At 40.5% G+C, this 14,886-nt stretch overlaps 1 protein-coding gene across 5 annotated transcripts in view; it reads left to right on the top strand.

The window, feature by feature from the left end:
• dst (dystonin) overlaps positions 1–14,886 on the top strand; it is a 174,784-nt gene that overhangs the window by 86,718 nt on the left and 73,180 nt on the right. For 4 of the 5 annotated variants that reach the window (XM_088933608.1, XM_088933605.1, XM_088933607.1 and 1 more), the window contains exons 24-30: positions 137–330; positions 570–732; positions 1,538–1,621; positions 2,209–2,316; positions 2,411–2,509; positions 4,004–5,650; positions 12,870–13,019. In XM_088933608.1, the coding sequence (XP_088789734.1) occupies positions 137–330; positions 570–732; positions 1,538–1,621; positions 2,209–2,316; positions 2,411–2,509; positions 4,004–5,650; positions 12,870–13,019 (2,445 nt within the window). The remainder of the gene's footprint in view (positions 1–136; positions 331–569; positions 733–1,537; positions 1,622–2,208; positions 2,317–2,410; positions 2,510–4,003; positions 5,651–12,869; positions 13,020–14,886) is intronic. The other variant, XM_088933609.1, reaches the window with a different exon arrangement.

Raw genomic sequence — 14,886 nt, 5'->3', positions numbered from 1 at the left:
TTTTCAATGTAATTTCTGTTGTTTTACCGAGGCAGGAAGCTTGTTTGTGCCCTGCTCTTCCTTCTTTGTCCTGCTCATACTTTTACTGGATGTCTTTCATATTGAACTCATGACATCTTTGAAAACTGTATTTTAGCAATGGCGTACAGAAATCGATGAGAAGAGGGAAGTCTTCCACGACCTGGAGGACGAACTGCAGAAGGCCAGGTCTGTCAGCGATCGCATGTTTAAAACACACAACGAGCGGGACTTCGATCTGGACTGGCACAAGGAGAAGGCCGATCAGCTGGCAGAGCGCTGGCAGAACATTCACTCCCAGATCGAAAGCAGGTCAGCACTCCCGGGTTTTAATCTGACAGCCGCAAGTCATTGCTCAGTGCTGTATGTGTGGGCAGCACACAGATAGACCTTCTTTTTCAATCTTTGTAAATCTTCTTTGACAGTTCTTTTTTCTTCGTTAATGCATGCAGTACCTTGATCATTTGGTAATATTATTTCTCGCTGCATGATAACTATGCGTTACCGATTTGCACATTTTTATACCATTGTCATGTCTACGTGCTGTTCAGGCTTCGGGACCTTGAGGGCATATCCAAATCCCTGAAGTACTACAGAGACACGTACAGTGGCCTGGACAGGTGGATCAAGGAGATGGAAGCCACTCAGCTGAAAATGCAGGAGAACCAGCCAGAAGACAGCAAATCCCTTGCTGAGCTGCTCAACCAGCAGAAGGTAAGATGAGGTGCATGTGAAAGAACAGACACTCGTGCGCAACGTTTTTATATGAGCATAAAAACGTTGCAAACAAGAGAAGGCACATGTCAAACAAGGCTTTTACCCTCAATGCTTGTTGGTTACTAGTAAGTAGTTGATCTAGGGGAGTCCACTTCACCACCATGGTTGGGAAGTGTGCTCCACACATCCTCATCTCTTAGTGTAAGGTAGTACCTCTTGGTTTCAGTCGCCTCTTAACTTCTTGTGCTTATGTTTTATGTCTTTTTTTACTGTGTTTGACTTGTAAATTAAATGCAAACAGCATTTTTCAGTTCCAGTTTAACTCTTTTAAAACCAAAGGTTTTGAGTGATAGCAGCAGTTTAACATAGACATTCAGATCTGGATTCATAGCAAATCCATTGAGCTTGAGAGCTTGTTTTGTTTTCCCTCAGAGTTTTCTTATGTTGAATTTTATAAGATGACAAGTACAAAGCGCAAAAAATGACATAAAACTATCTATAAGATTACATTTTACAACCTTTTCATTATACCATTAATAAGATATATGTTGCATACTTATATTGAGGTGAATTTGTTCCTTAAGCATAGTGCACAACATTGTGTAATATACTGTATACATTTTGTTTCTTCATATCGTTTGATTTTGCCATCAGTTCTCACTCTCGTCTCGACCTTGACAAGAGTTGTTGATGTGTTATATTCTCAGACACCTGAATCACAGTGTCAGGTTCATGAATGTGCAGCATGAGCGGGTTTGGGGCCAGTGAAATTCAGTGCATTTTTAATGTGTTTCCTTGGCAGGTCCTCGTCTCAGAAATAGAACTCAAACAAAGCACGATCGATGAATGTCAGAAATACGCTGAGCACTACTCTGCAGCCGTCAAGGTGAGATTTGCAGCGCCTTGGCAATTTGGATATTTTTTGTCATTTTTCCTTCCACTTTCCTGCTTTGTAACTTATGTTAGGTCCCGTGTGAAGACCTGGTGCCTGTGTTTGCTGTGAGAAAACCTCAATCTGGAATTTCTGATCGAATGACACAGATGAGATACATAGTGCCAAAAACAGCAAATCAGTGTGGCAAGGTCCTGTTCCAGTTAGCTGCACATAGGGGCCTTTGTGTTGAAAAATATGTATAGAAGATATTGCTCCACCTTTTTCCCCACAAAATTAATTAATGGGACCCCCAAAGATTGATACAGAAACATACTTCAGTTATGCCCGAAGGGAATTTGTGCTAACTGTTTTCTCCAGATGGCCCACAACACTGGGAATCCTAATTGGGAACCAAGAAAAGATCGGAAATAAGAAAGGAGAAAAGGGAATTTTGAGTTTTATAATTATTTGATTCACAACATGTTATTGTCCTTATTTTCTAAGAATATAACAATGAGAGAGAGAAGCCCACTCTCCATTGCTCCACACTATTGGTCCTTGAATTCTTCACTGGCGTGACCTCCTGAACTCTTTCACAGGACTATGAGCTCCAGTTAATGACCTATAGAGCCATGGTGGACTCGCAGCAGAAATCTCCCGTCAAGCGCCGCCGCATGCAGAGCTCATCAGATGTAATTATACAGGAGGTAAAGTGAAAAGGACTCTGCTCTCACTGCTGTTGTTAAACGAGTAATCAGGCAGAGCCGTTTGCTGGAACACAATCCCTATTGATCATTGCAGTTCATGGACCTGCGAACCCGGTACACTGCCCTGGTGACCCTGATGACGCAGTACGTGAAGTTTGCTAGCGAGACCTTGAAGAGGACAGAGGAGGATGAGGTAGGAGACTGGTGTGGCCTCAGCACAGGCACAAACAGCAGGACGACCTGCCTGGGAAGCTCCCTCAATCAGCTGTATAATTGTGCATAGCAATATTTACTGTATAAACAACTTTGTTTAAAAGGATCATCCGTCTATGCTGATTTCATCTCGTAAATCTGGTCAAACGTATAATTTATGAATGGGAATTAATTCCTTGAGGTAGAGTTTTTTATGGTTTTGCAAATACAGTACAAACTGGCACAGTGTTTTTTGGGATACACTAACAGATTTCCTGAGAATTAAGATAGATATAGAGAGAGAGCTGCATATCATTCATCTGCTTGTGTGAATCTGTTAGCTCTGTCTTGAAAGACATTGTACACATGCATGGATATCAAAGGATTTTATAATGCATGAACAGCTAAATTTCTACACATCTCTAATGATGGACCAGTTCAGAAACACTTTAAATCCTTTTTTTATCAAGACCATACAGCACATGTCAAACACATCTGAGGAAAGTCCATCAATTAACTGGATTTCTCTATAGTTTGCTTCATAGCAACATTACTTTCTTGAAGACATCTAAATGACATAAAATGGAAAAGCTAATAACAGATTATATAAACTGAGATTCAGTGTCTTCATGTATACGTCATTTGGGCTGCAGTAGATTGCTGCCTTATGCATTTTTCATCAGATTTGGGGAAATTTAGTTTTAGGAGCTTTTTTTGCATGTTTAAAATTAAACCTCAAAGAATTAATCAGGAAATGTGTATGTATTATAATATCATATGATAGATGCTTTGTAAAATACAGAAAAAAATATTAGAAATGTTAACTGCATTTTAAAGTGTCTATGCAGCCTTCTCCAAGCTTTAGAGCTGAACATGTGCTTCTTTCTTCAGCACATCTGCTGAACACATCTGTTTCCTCTGAACAGACTAACAACATGGTTGCATGGTTGCTGAAATCTAACAGCATGGCAGCTCTAATTCCTTGTATTAGTTATTGCTTTCTACCAGGATGAAAACTTCTGAAATAGTTATACACTGCTTCATTGTTTTTCACGATTATTACTTTCAAATTACTGTTGTAAAAGCTTTACGATACAAATGTGTTTAGGTACGTAACAGAGTGGATCCTTTTTTATAATCTCAGGTAAAATCCAGAATAATATCTCCAAGAAGTACACAATATCTCATACAAATGTTTGTCTGTTCAGATTTCCTTCACTTTCCTTAATACTTCAAAATAGAGGTTGTCATGATTAGAAATAAATAATGCAACTTTTTATCTGATTATTCAGATTTACTATATATATATACAGTACTGTATATACAAAGGTTTAAAGATTTTAAATATATACAATATATTCAAACTTTCCAGTCAATCCAGCTTGGACATCCCATTTGTCCAATTTTCCTTCTTTCATTTCTGGCAGTAAGATGTTGCAGTTTTAAAAAAGGAAAACAAAATGCCTCACTCAATAACTTGTGCTGTTGTGCCCAGTATTCTTCTGATGAAGGTGAATTCTGCCCTTCAGTGGAGATGGAAAATTTTCCCAATGAAGCTGGGAACAGTGGGTCTGCGGTGACAGAGTCTTCACAAAGTGTTTTGCGTAGTAGAACTTACATAAGCAAAAGAGACTGCTTATTGCTTTCTGAATACACAGAGCAATCCCCATTTCCGGCCTCAGACCAGTTACTGCATGCCTTGGATTTGCCTTTGATAAACAAAACCACAAGCAAATCAGAATGTTCAAATAATAATCTTCCTGCAAGGGATAACGTCAAGACCAATTCAGATCAATTGCACTTTACCACCGTTTTTCCAAAAGCAAACATGGAACATTCAGGAAATTTTAAGAAATTAATTCAAGGTACAGCAACAGGACAAGAAAAAAGCTGTATGTACAGTTCTTCTCCCAGTGAACAAGATAGACAGCCTTTCATTACAGGTTGTTTTTACACTGAGCCCATAGTATGTTCAAGGGCAGAGATAAAGACTGAGCCTGGGGCATCTCAACTGTCATTTGATGCTGATCAGCGCAGGAACTTCTTTCCCCATATTCTCACCCACAACCTTTCCAATGCCTTTGAGAGCAGTTTTGAAGAGTCTCCTGCTTTCAGCACGAAAGAGCACCCTGATAGCTACGTGTGCAGACAGAAACTAGAGACTGAGGAGGTCATAGGGTCAGCCAGGAGCAAAATATTGTCTTCTGAAATACAAGAATGCAGCCCTGCATTTAGCTATGACAGCATTTTGCAAATTATTGAGGAAGGAGATGAGTTGAGTCCTTATCAGAAAAGTCTAATCGGCAGAGAAAGTAAGGAATCTAGAAGATGGGAAGGTGGTTCAGTTTCTGGTGAAAGGCAAGGCAGTTTTTCCTTCTCCATATTAACTGCAAGCCCTAAAGATCAAAATGATCCCCCCGACAGAGTGATGGCTGCTGAGCAGGGAGGAGCTGGCTGTGAGGGAGCAGGTCGTGGCTCTGAATGTTTACATAGAGCTGCTACACAGCAAGGTGCAGGATATGGAAATGAAAGGCAGCATACCACATTCACTGAATGCACTAGTGAGGGTCGATTCATGCAGTGTATGACTGAGCTTCAAACAATCGTTGAGGAGCAGTGTGACTCTGATGAAGCTACCCTTCAAGACGGGGAGCCCAGCGCCCCTCCCCTTACAAGGTCATATTCCTCAGTGGAAGATGACGCGTGCCCCAGTGAGCAAGCCTGTATTCTAAAAGAGACTATAGGAAATACTGTGACAGGGGATAATTACAGTGATAATTATCTGTCAGTGGAAGATGATGGCAAACAGCAGACCAGGGAATTGCATCGGTGTCACAGGTTTCATGAAAATGCTGAAGAACATACAAGCCTATGGATGAATGATCCCTTGATCAAGGGAAGGAAAGGAAAACACGAGAAGCTCCAATGTACACCGGGAAGCTTGGTGGTTTGGGAGTCGAATGAAGATGATGGACTGGAAGTATTTCTGACTGATCCAACTATAAGCAAAGCTGCTGAAATTAATTGGCTTCAGAATAAATTAACAGCTCTTGAACATAATCAAGAAATCACTAAATGCACAGAACAATTAACAGAACAGCAAAGACTGGAAAATGATGCACAGCGAAACAAAAATGAAGAGGTACTGATTTCAAATTCAACAACTAAAATCATTCTTTCAATTAATGGCGTTTAATCACCTGCTGAAATTTTGGATCATTGGTGGTGGTAAAGGTTCTTCATGCAGTATATAACAAACACATGCGTGTTGGTGAAATTAATAATCACAGAATAATTGAATTTCTTTCTTCACAGTCTGTTGTTTAAGGGAACCTCCCAGCCATGAATTATGTAAGATAGGAGTTAAAAACCTGCAGAAAACCATGAAACCCATACATCTACTTCAAACTATTTTGATATCTTACTCATTTTTCTTTACAGCACCTTCTTCCTTTCATTAACTTTGTTTTTTTTATAAGTCTCCTGAAGGAAAATGGGTAAAACTGTTACTTTAAAATGGCCTTTTGAAACAGGAGTGAATATGACTTTGTGCTTATAAGTGTTAAAGCAGAGTTTAGGCAGACGTCTTGTTTTTTTAACAAACCCGAATAACTAAATGCTTATTTGTTTTGTGTTTTTGTTTGTTTGATGATTGTGTATCAGTGAGTGTCTTTTTAATTTACTTTTTTCCTATCTGAAAGACCACGAATTTAAGAATAACCCAGATCTTTCCTGGATCCTGCGCTTGCCCTTTCAGTTTCTTTCTAGCTTTATTTATGACCCCTGTATTGTGCGTGCGAGTCACTTGAACGCTGATACAAAAGCCACAATCTTTTGTATTGCTGGTGGTGAGGAACATTTTCTGACGCAATAGTGTTGCTTTTCTTATGAGAATAGAAAATCTTTGAAGCTTTGATGGGGCAAAAGGTGGCTGGGGATGCTTCTGGTGCAAAACCTCCATATCCTAGTAAGTATGTTGACATTTCTCTTCTCGGCTTTTGGAACTGATTCTTATTTGCTTTAAAGACTCCGCAAGTCCTGGAAGCTGGGTGATTTTATTTTTCATTGTAGAGAAAAAAGGCATTGGACAAAGCCGACCACACAACCTGGTCAGAAAACCTGGAGCTGCAAAAAGCCATGAGTAACGAAGAAGTGTTAAGGCTGAGACAGCAGGTGCGGGATCTGGAGGGTGCTTTAGCCGAGACCGCGCATCAGAAAGAAAGTCTGGAAGGCGAGATCCAGAAACAGAAGAAGGTGATCGAGGAGTTGAAGCTGCAGAAAACGGCTGCGGAGTACAAAGCAGAGCAGTGTCGGCTGGAGCTGGAAGCCTCTGTGAAAGGCAAGGTGGCCCTGGAGCAGGAGCTGGCTTATGTGCGCCAGCTCGTCCTGCAGTCCGAGGCGAAGCGCTCAGCGGTGGAAGAGCACCTGAGGATGCTGAAGAGTAAGATTGAGGAGAGCACGCTGGCCAGGAGGCGGCTGGAAGACCATCTCAGGAGGAAAGACACTGATGTCCAGGATCTGGAGCAGCACAGGAGAGCTTTGGAAGGAGAATTAAAATCCAAAGAAGCTGCAGAAGCAGAGCTCTTGAGTCAGTTGAGGCAGCTGGAGCAAGACGTTGCTCAGCAATCAGAAGCCAGAATGCTTCAGGGTGAGATGCGTTTTTCTGTTGCGCGGGAGACCCTCCAGCAGTCTTCCTTTCCCAGCAGCAGCCAGTATCTGAACGTTGACAAGGAAGCTGTACTGGCTCACCAGGAAACCGAGGCAAGGAAGGCAGAAGCTCTGCAGCACAAAGTTGAGGAGCTCACACTGGGAAAGAAGAGAGCTGAAAATGAAATTAAGAACTTGAAAACTGAACTGAACTCCCTCATGCTGCAAAAACACGCGGCAGAGGAAAAGGCGCAGCGTTTTAAAGAGCTCATGGAAGCTGCAAACACAAAGCTCAAGCAGCTCCAGCTGGAAGCAGAGTCACTTAGGAATAACTCTAAACAGAGATCTGAAGAGGCGAGGCAGGAGGCTAATGAACTCAAGAAATCTGTTTTCCGCTTCCAGGAAGAAATCAAAACTCTTCAGCGGGACAAGACTTCCTTGGAACAAGAAGCCCTTTTCTACAAGACAGAGGTAGAGGGACTGAAGGACCAGCTAAAAATAAAGCGAGAAAAGTTGCTTCAGATAAACTCTATTGAACAGGAGAGTAACCAGAAAACAAGATATTTAGAAGATGAGCTCTTAAGCAAACAGGCTGAAGGTGATAAACTCAAACTTAAGATTAATGAACTCACAAGAATAAACGTCAAATTAGACAGTGATATCAGAAACCTGAAGATTAATATTGAATCCCTTAAACAGGAAAAAGCTTTTAGTGAGCAAAAGCTGAAGTCCCACAAAAGTGAAATGGATAGTATGAGAGAGCTGCTTGAAAAGGCCAAAGAAGAAAATACCTGGAAGTCAAAGGCTGAACAAGAGAATCAGTTAAAACTCCAAAACCTTGAAAGTGAGCTGGACAAGAGCAATCGGATGGTGATTCAACTAAAAGAAAAGGTGGAAGAGCTGAAAAACATGAACCTCGAAACTGAGCAGTCCATGAGGAGTGTGAAATGTGAGTTAGAAAAGGTCAATATGGAAAAAAGTAGCATGGAACAACATAATAACATCTATAAATCCCAGGTGGAGAGCTTAAAATCTCAGTTAAAAATTATTGAAGATGAGCTGCAGAAGAAAAGCCAAACTTCACACGAACTTCAGCTTAAATTAAGGGACTACAATGATGAAATTAAGAAAACAGCTGAACTACAGCAGAAGATCCAGTCTCTTAGCGTGAGCAATGCCAGCTATGAGAAAGAACTCAGAAACCTAAGGTCTGAGCTCACTACAGTAAACATGGAGAAGAAGCAGGCTGATCAGAAAGTCCAGACTCAGAAGGCCGAAATCAACGAGCTGAATATGAAACTGAAAAGACTGAAAGAGGAACTCCAGAGGGAGAGCCAAGAGGGTCGGAAAAACAGCTCTAAAATTAAAGAGCTTGAAAATGAACTACAAAAATGTAGAATGAAAATGAAAGAAATGAACACAAGCTCTGAAAAATCCATATCAAATTTAAAAATGGAAATTTTAGCCGTTCAGAAGGAGAAGACCGCTGCTATAGAGAAAGCCCAGTCACTGGCGACTGAAGTGACTTTGTTAAAGGAGAGATTGGAGAGAGCTCAGGAAGACATCAAACAAAGGCAGAAAGAAGGCATAGCCGATCAGCAGAAATCCCAAAAACAGGAAGAACAACTGGAGAACTGCAAGAAGATGCTGGAGGAATTGAAAAGCAAACTTGAGTCACAGAAGAAGGCTCATGAACGGCAGCTGCAGTTGTTTCAAAGTGAAATGGAGCAGAAGCTGAAATTAAAAGAGTCTGCTGCGAAACTGGAGTTTGATAAGAAGTCAAGAGAGCATTTACAGAGCACAGAAACTGCTGAAAGGGAAGTCAGGTATTTCCGGCAAGAGATCGAACAGCTGAAAGCCTTCAATCAGAACACGGCGAAGAAGAAGCAGGAGGCTGAGCAGGAACTGCATGCGTTGCGTGTGAAGGTCGGACAAGCAGAGAAAGACCGGACCACGACAAACCGCGAGCTCATGAATGCAAAAACCTACATCGCCGAATTAGAGAATGAGCAAGTCAAATTGAAAGCTAACGTCACTCAGACGGACAGTATCCGAAAAGAAACCACTCTGGAGAATTCGAGGCTTAAACACACATTAGCCGAGATGGAAAGAAAGCAAGTGATGGGAGAAAAAGAAGTTCGCTCTCTCAAAGAGCAGATTGCTAGCTATAAGAAGGAGATAGGCAGCCTGCAGGAAAAGGTATCCAAGCTTGAGGCAGCAGTAAGTGCAGAAAATAAGAAGGCTAAAGAACTGGAGATGAGTCTGAATCAAAGAAATCTTCAGAGCTCCAAGGAAACAATGATTTTGCAGAAAGCTGATGAGGAAGTTGGGACCCTGAGAAATGAACTGCAAATAACAAAGCAAATTGTGATATCTAATGAAGAGTTGAAGCTAAAACAGGAAGAGGAATTAAGGAAAATTAAACTATCCTTGGAGGTATATACACAAACATACTTTTGAATATTTCATACCATTATGTTGCAAACTACAAGTACAGTTTTTTGCAAGTATGTCTTAAGTTATTAAGTTTTAATAAGTGTTACCACGATCAACTGTATATGACTCCATTGAGATGTATCTTTATTTAAAATACAGTCATCCGTCATTATCTAAAGAAAGAGTAAAATACTGGTGTATGTTTTTTAAGTCCTTGAAAAATATAGTATTCTATTTCTATCTAGATTTTATGAGACAGCAATTTCCTTTATCAAATGATGCACTTCTAAAGATATATATTCAAATCCAACATTTTTTGTACATACTGTGTAAGTTATTGATCTTGAAAGGTCTGTTTTTTAGTTCAGTATATGCATATAGCCAGAATGCACATGTTTAGTGGTTTAATAGTTCTTAAAATTTCATATCTGCAGATTGCTAAACTGGAGAAGAATAAGCTGATGGAAGAATTGAGACTGTCACAGCAAGGAAAGGAGAATGTTTGCAATGAACAGGATCTCCTGAAAGTCCGACGCACAGAGCCAGAGCCTGTGCTTAACATCCTTGCAAATTCGTACAGTTTTCAGACATCGCAGGTTATAGAAAACAAGAACCTGCATGGAGACTCCAACTCCGTGAACACACAAATGGAATATATGCTCACAAACAAAAGCTCTACATCTGACATGGCACACTCGTTGGCGATCATAAAGAATACCAGCAGCCAGAACACTACAGACGCTTTCTCATCTCACTATCAAGACCTGAGAACCCCCCAGATAGCAGAATCTTCTCAGGCTCAGAGAGATTTGGTGAAAAGGGATGACTGGAACCTGACTAGGGGAGAAGACAAATTCAAATTCCAAGGGCTCAGGTATGGCGTTAGTGCCAGACAGCTGATTGAAGCCAAACTCCTAGACAACGACATAATCCAAAAACTAGAATTAGGCCTGAAGACGGTTGAAGAGGTACAGATGTCTCTTGAAGATTTTATGAGCAGAAAGTCGGCCATAGCTGGGCTATACTTAGAATCGAATAAGAAAAAGGTTTCATTTCTGGAGGCAGCCACTCAAGGCTTCATAGCCAAAGCTTATGCTACTGAGTATCTTGAAGCACAAGCAGCAGCAGGGTTCATAATCGATCCAATTTCAGGCAAGAAATATTCAGTTGAGGAAGCACTTAAGTATGGCGTCATCGAGGAAGATTTGAGAGACAAGCTGCTAGAAGCTGAGAAGGCAGTCACTGGGTATTTGCATGCTGGTAAAACGCTGTCAGTGTTTCAAGCAATAGAACACAGGCTTCTCGAAAGGCACAGGGGCAAGAAAATCATCGAAGTGCAAATAGCAACAGGGGGAGTGATTGACCCACAGAGGAGCATTCGGCTGCCTCCAAATCTCGCAGTCGATCTGGGCATTTTAAACAGGGCCACTCTGCAGCACCTGTACGAGCCAATAAGCAATCCTAAAGGGTTTCACAATCCAGACACAGGGCAGACGATGTACTACCTTGAACTGATCAAGATGTGTGTATTTGATGTTGATGGCGGAGTTTTCCTCTTGCCCTGCGGCAACAGGCATATCACACGTGTCTCTCCAGACAAGGGTCCTAGAACTTCTGTCATCAACAGCAGGGCAGGCACAGAGATGACAACATATGAGGCCTATCGAAATAAACACATTGACAAAAAGACATACCTGGACCTCTCAGGAGAGGAGAGTGATTGGAAAGAAACTTCTACTTTAGATGCAAGCGGAGCGCCGTTACACTTTTTGACCGACAGCAAAAGTGGACGGCAGTTTTGTATCAAAGATGCTATTGGAAAGGGGATCATTGGGAACACAGAATGGAACAGCTATAAAGATGGTAGAATAACAATCAATGAGCTCGCTGACACACTGATCACAAGGCACACTGTGCCTCAGGATCCAAACAGTCCTATTGCTGGAGTGTGGGACTCCACTGCCAACAAACGCATTTCAATTCTGAAAGCTCTGCAGCAAAATCTTCTTGACAGACTCACCGCTGTGAGGCTTCTGGAGGCTCAAGCCTGCACTGGGGGCATTCTTGATCCATCCACAGGACACACGTTTGCCATCCCTGAGGCTCTCCGGCGTGGCCTCCTGGATGAGACTTTAGCTCGTCAAATCCAGCAAGCCGAGCAAGCCTACACTGGCGTTGTCCACCCCCAAACCAAGAAGGCCCTGTCCTTGGCAGAAGCGATGCAAATGAACCTGTTCAGCAAAGACGTTGGTTTCAGGTACCTGGAATTTCAGTCTTTGAGTGGTGGACTGATACACCCAGAAACACATGCCAGAGTCACGATGGAAGATGCGGTCAGGAACGGCCTCATCGATGCAGCCACTGCCATGCAGCTGAATGATGAGAAGTCTCGCACAAGAAACCTAACATGTCCAAAAACAAAAAGGAAAATATCTTTCAAGGATGCTTTGGACAAAGGAATTTTTGACTCTCACACTGGGCTGAGATTATTGGAAGCGTCTAAACCTCACAGTGTTGGCAGTTTGACTCCTCGGTACTTTATTTGGGCGTACTGATTACATCTTTTGGGTCTTGTTGCTCCAGCAAATAAACTCGAAATGTAGATCCCATCAGAGACTTTAGAGTAAAGGAGAAACGGTGAAGTGTGTAATGCATTAGTTTGTTTCTGAAAAAAATGTGTATTTGATCTATTCTATACACACATTTAAAACCTGAAAATAATTATCTTCTTACTGAATAGTTTTAGTTCTTTTGCAGTCATTTAAAACTGCTGAGTATCAATCGCAATGTACTTCTAAAGTGAAACATTGTCTCAATGAAAAGGCATTTTGTGTATTGCTAAATGTATTGTGACACAGGATGCCTGCTTTATGTAAATAAAAAGAAATGTTATGTTTATTGTTGGTTTTATGCATGGTATTTCAAAAATTGCTTAAGGACAAACTGAAAGCACTCCAGAATAAGGACATAAGCAGTAACCTTTTGTTTCTACTCATCTGTCTGATGTGTATGATACTGTATATAGCTATATGTTTCTCAGCTCCTGTCTCTCTCTCATCAATTGAAACTTTCATCAAGTAAAAAAAAATGTTTTATGCCAAAAAAAAGCATTTTAAACAGTACTGGCTGGGAGGTTTGCCTTTTAAAAATTATTTTCGTTTTCTAGGTTGGTGGCGGGTGTCCACGTTCGTTTCCTGTTGATTTTATAAACCTGCTTGCATCGAGTAAAACAGCATTCCCTGCCTAATTGGTGCTTTGATTTTCTTCCTGAATCTCAGAAATCAGTAGAGGAGGAGAAGAAAGAGCACAATGAGAAAGTTAGCAAACTGTTAAACTGGGTATCCGGTGCGAAAACATGCCAGGGTAAAGAAGACAAGGCTTTTCAAGATGGCAAAACTGGCACAAGAGAGACTTCTAGTAAGCCCCAGGTAATAAAACACTAAATTCCTTAGACAAACACTGACCCTCTGCTCCCTGCTCCTATCAGGTTTCTAAACGAAGTGAAGCATGTGCTTTTACTGGCTGCTCTTTGAAGGAACAAATTGGATACTTAACAGTGTTCAGAGAAACAGATTATATCAATTTTATAAATTCTTTCACTTGAAGCTCTGTGTATATTCCATTAATTACTTCAATAATATAAAACACGGAACTCAGTATATGAAGTCCCTCCCTACACACAGTGTTTATATCTTCGTCTGTGGACTTTTCATATAATTATGCATTTTGTGTGTCATGTTTCTGTTCAGATTCTCTTTGGTCTGCTATCTAGCCATGTTAACAGAAACATCCCTTAATAAGATTTCTCCACTGGATTGCCAAGAAGTGTGAAGGTGGAAGAAACTATCCCCCCAAAAAATGAAGATATTGTTGAGTGTAACGCTCTTAAGTATCCCTTCTGCATTTTCCATCACTCACCCCTGAGACCTCAAATATGATGTCTGGTCATGAACTACCTTAGGGAAACACATGCAGTATATATGTAGTACCGGATAAAATATTGAGTTTCTAATGAAAGTTAATGAGACTCCGAATTCTCACTCCTTAAAAGTGTATATTTTATTCCTTATTCCATATTCACTTTTACATCACACAAAACTGACACATGGTATTGATCATCTTAATGATCTTCTTACTATTGGAAAAAGTTGTGTTGGCGCATCAGTAGGGTGACTACAAGAAACAATTCCTTTGTCTGTGTTATATAATCCCCATGTGGGCTTTGGCAGTATTCAGGTCACTGAAGAGGAGACGAGTCTCTGCCTGCTGAGCACTGGGGCGCTCATTTCATATTGTTACAAACAGTCAATAAGACATAGTTACCTTAATTAAGAAGGAGTATTTAAATAAACATTTTGGATAGTTATAAAACAACTATAGTTGGTTAAATGCATCTTTTTGACCATAAATGTGGTCAGAAAGTCACTAATATCAGCTTTTTGATAATTTGGATAGTTTATAGTGATGAAACCTGTCTTTATGATGAAAGAAACAGTTTTCACTGGGAGATGCTGTGAACAGAAATAAACCTCTTCGAGATTTGTTCATATGGAGGAAGCAAATGTTTGCCATAGGATGAAAAGGTTTCCTTTATTTGATTGTATTTTTCCATCAATTAACATTTGACTGTACCAGAGTTCATGGGGGAAAAATGCAATTATACTTCAGAATTGCAAAAAAAATCTATAGTAACAAATAAAATGATTCATTAAATATAATAAAATAATTCAAAATTATAGAAATAATAACAGCAACATAATAATAATAATAATAATAATAATAATAATTCCTCTAATAATAATGACAATAACAACCATAATAATTATATGGACTAGGGAACAGTCTGTGGAGATCCCAGGCGAAGGCTCACAGATAAAGAGAATTGGGTGAAAAGATCCTGCTGCGAAGATGTCGTCATGAAATTCTTCCGGGCAGTGTTTGCTGTGTTGTGGATGTAAATGACAAGCCATGTAAAAGATTTGTAAAAGTATTTTGCATATGACAGACATTAATAAGTGGTTTCAAGTTTCCAAAAACTGAGATGAAGTAGCATGATCAGAGGGAAAAGAGAATCGAGCCTGTATACCGTGTGTGACAAGCAGCACATCTAGTGGTGAGCTACAGTAGGTCCCTAAAAGTGCGCTGAAACTGAGTTGTAACTCTGGCTTGTACTCAACCTGAAAAGCCTCTGAAACTGAACACCATGCAGCAGAGGCACGGAAACTCCTTCAAGTGCAAAGGCTGAAACACAGAACAGCAACAGAACAGCTGTGTCGTTAGCACTTAATATTGACA

Source organism: Atractosteus spatula, chromosome 15, assembly GCF_055471065.1.
Source record: "Atractosteus spatula isolate fAtrSpa1 chromosome 15, fAtrSpa1.hap1, whole genome shotgun sequence".
Lineage (NCBI taxonomy): Eukaryota > Metazoa > Chordata > Actinopteri > Semionotiformes > Lepisosteidae > Atractosteus > Atractosteus spatula.
Note: the sequence above shows the minus strand (reverse complement) of the source record. Positions and strands in the feature narration are given on the sequence as shown.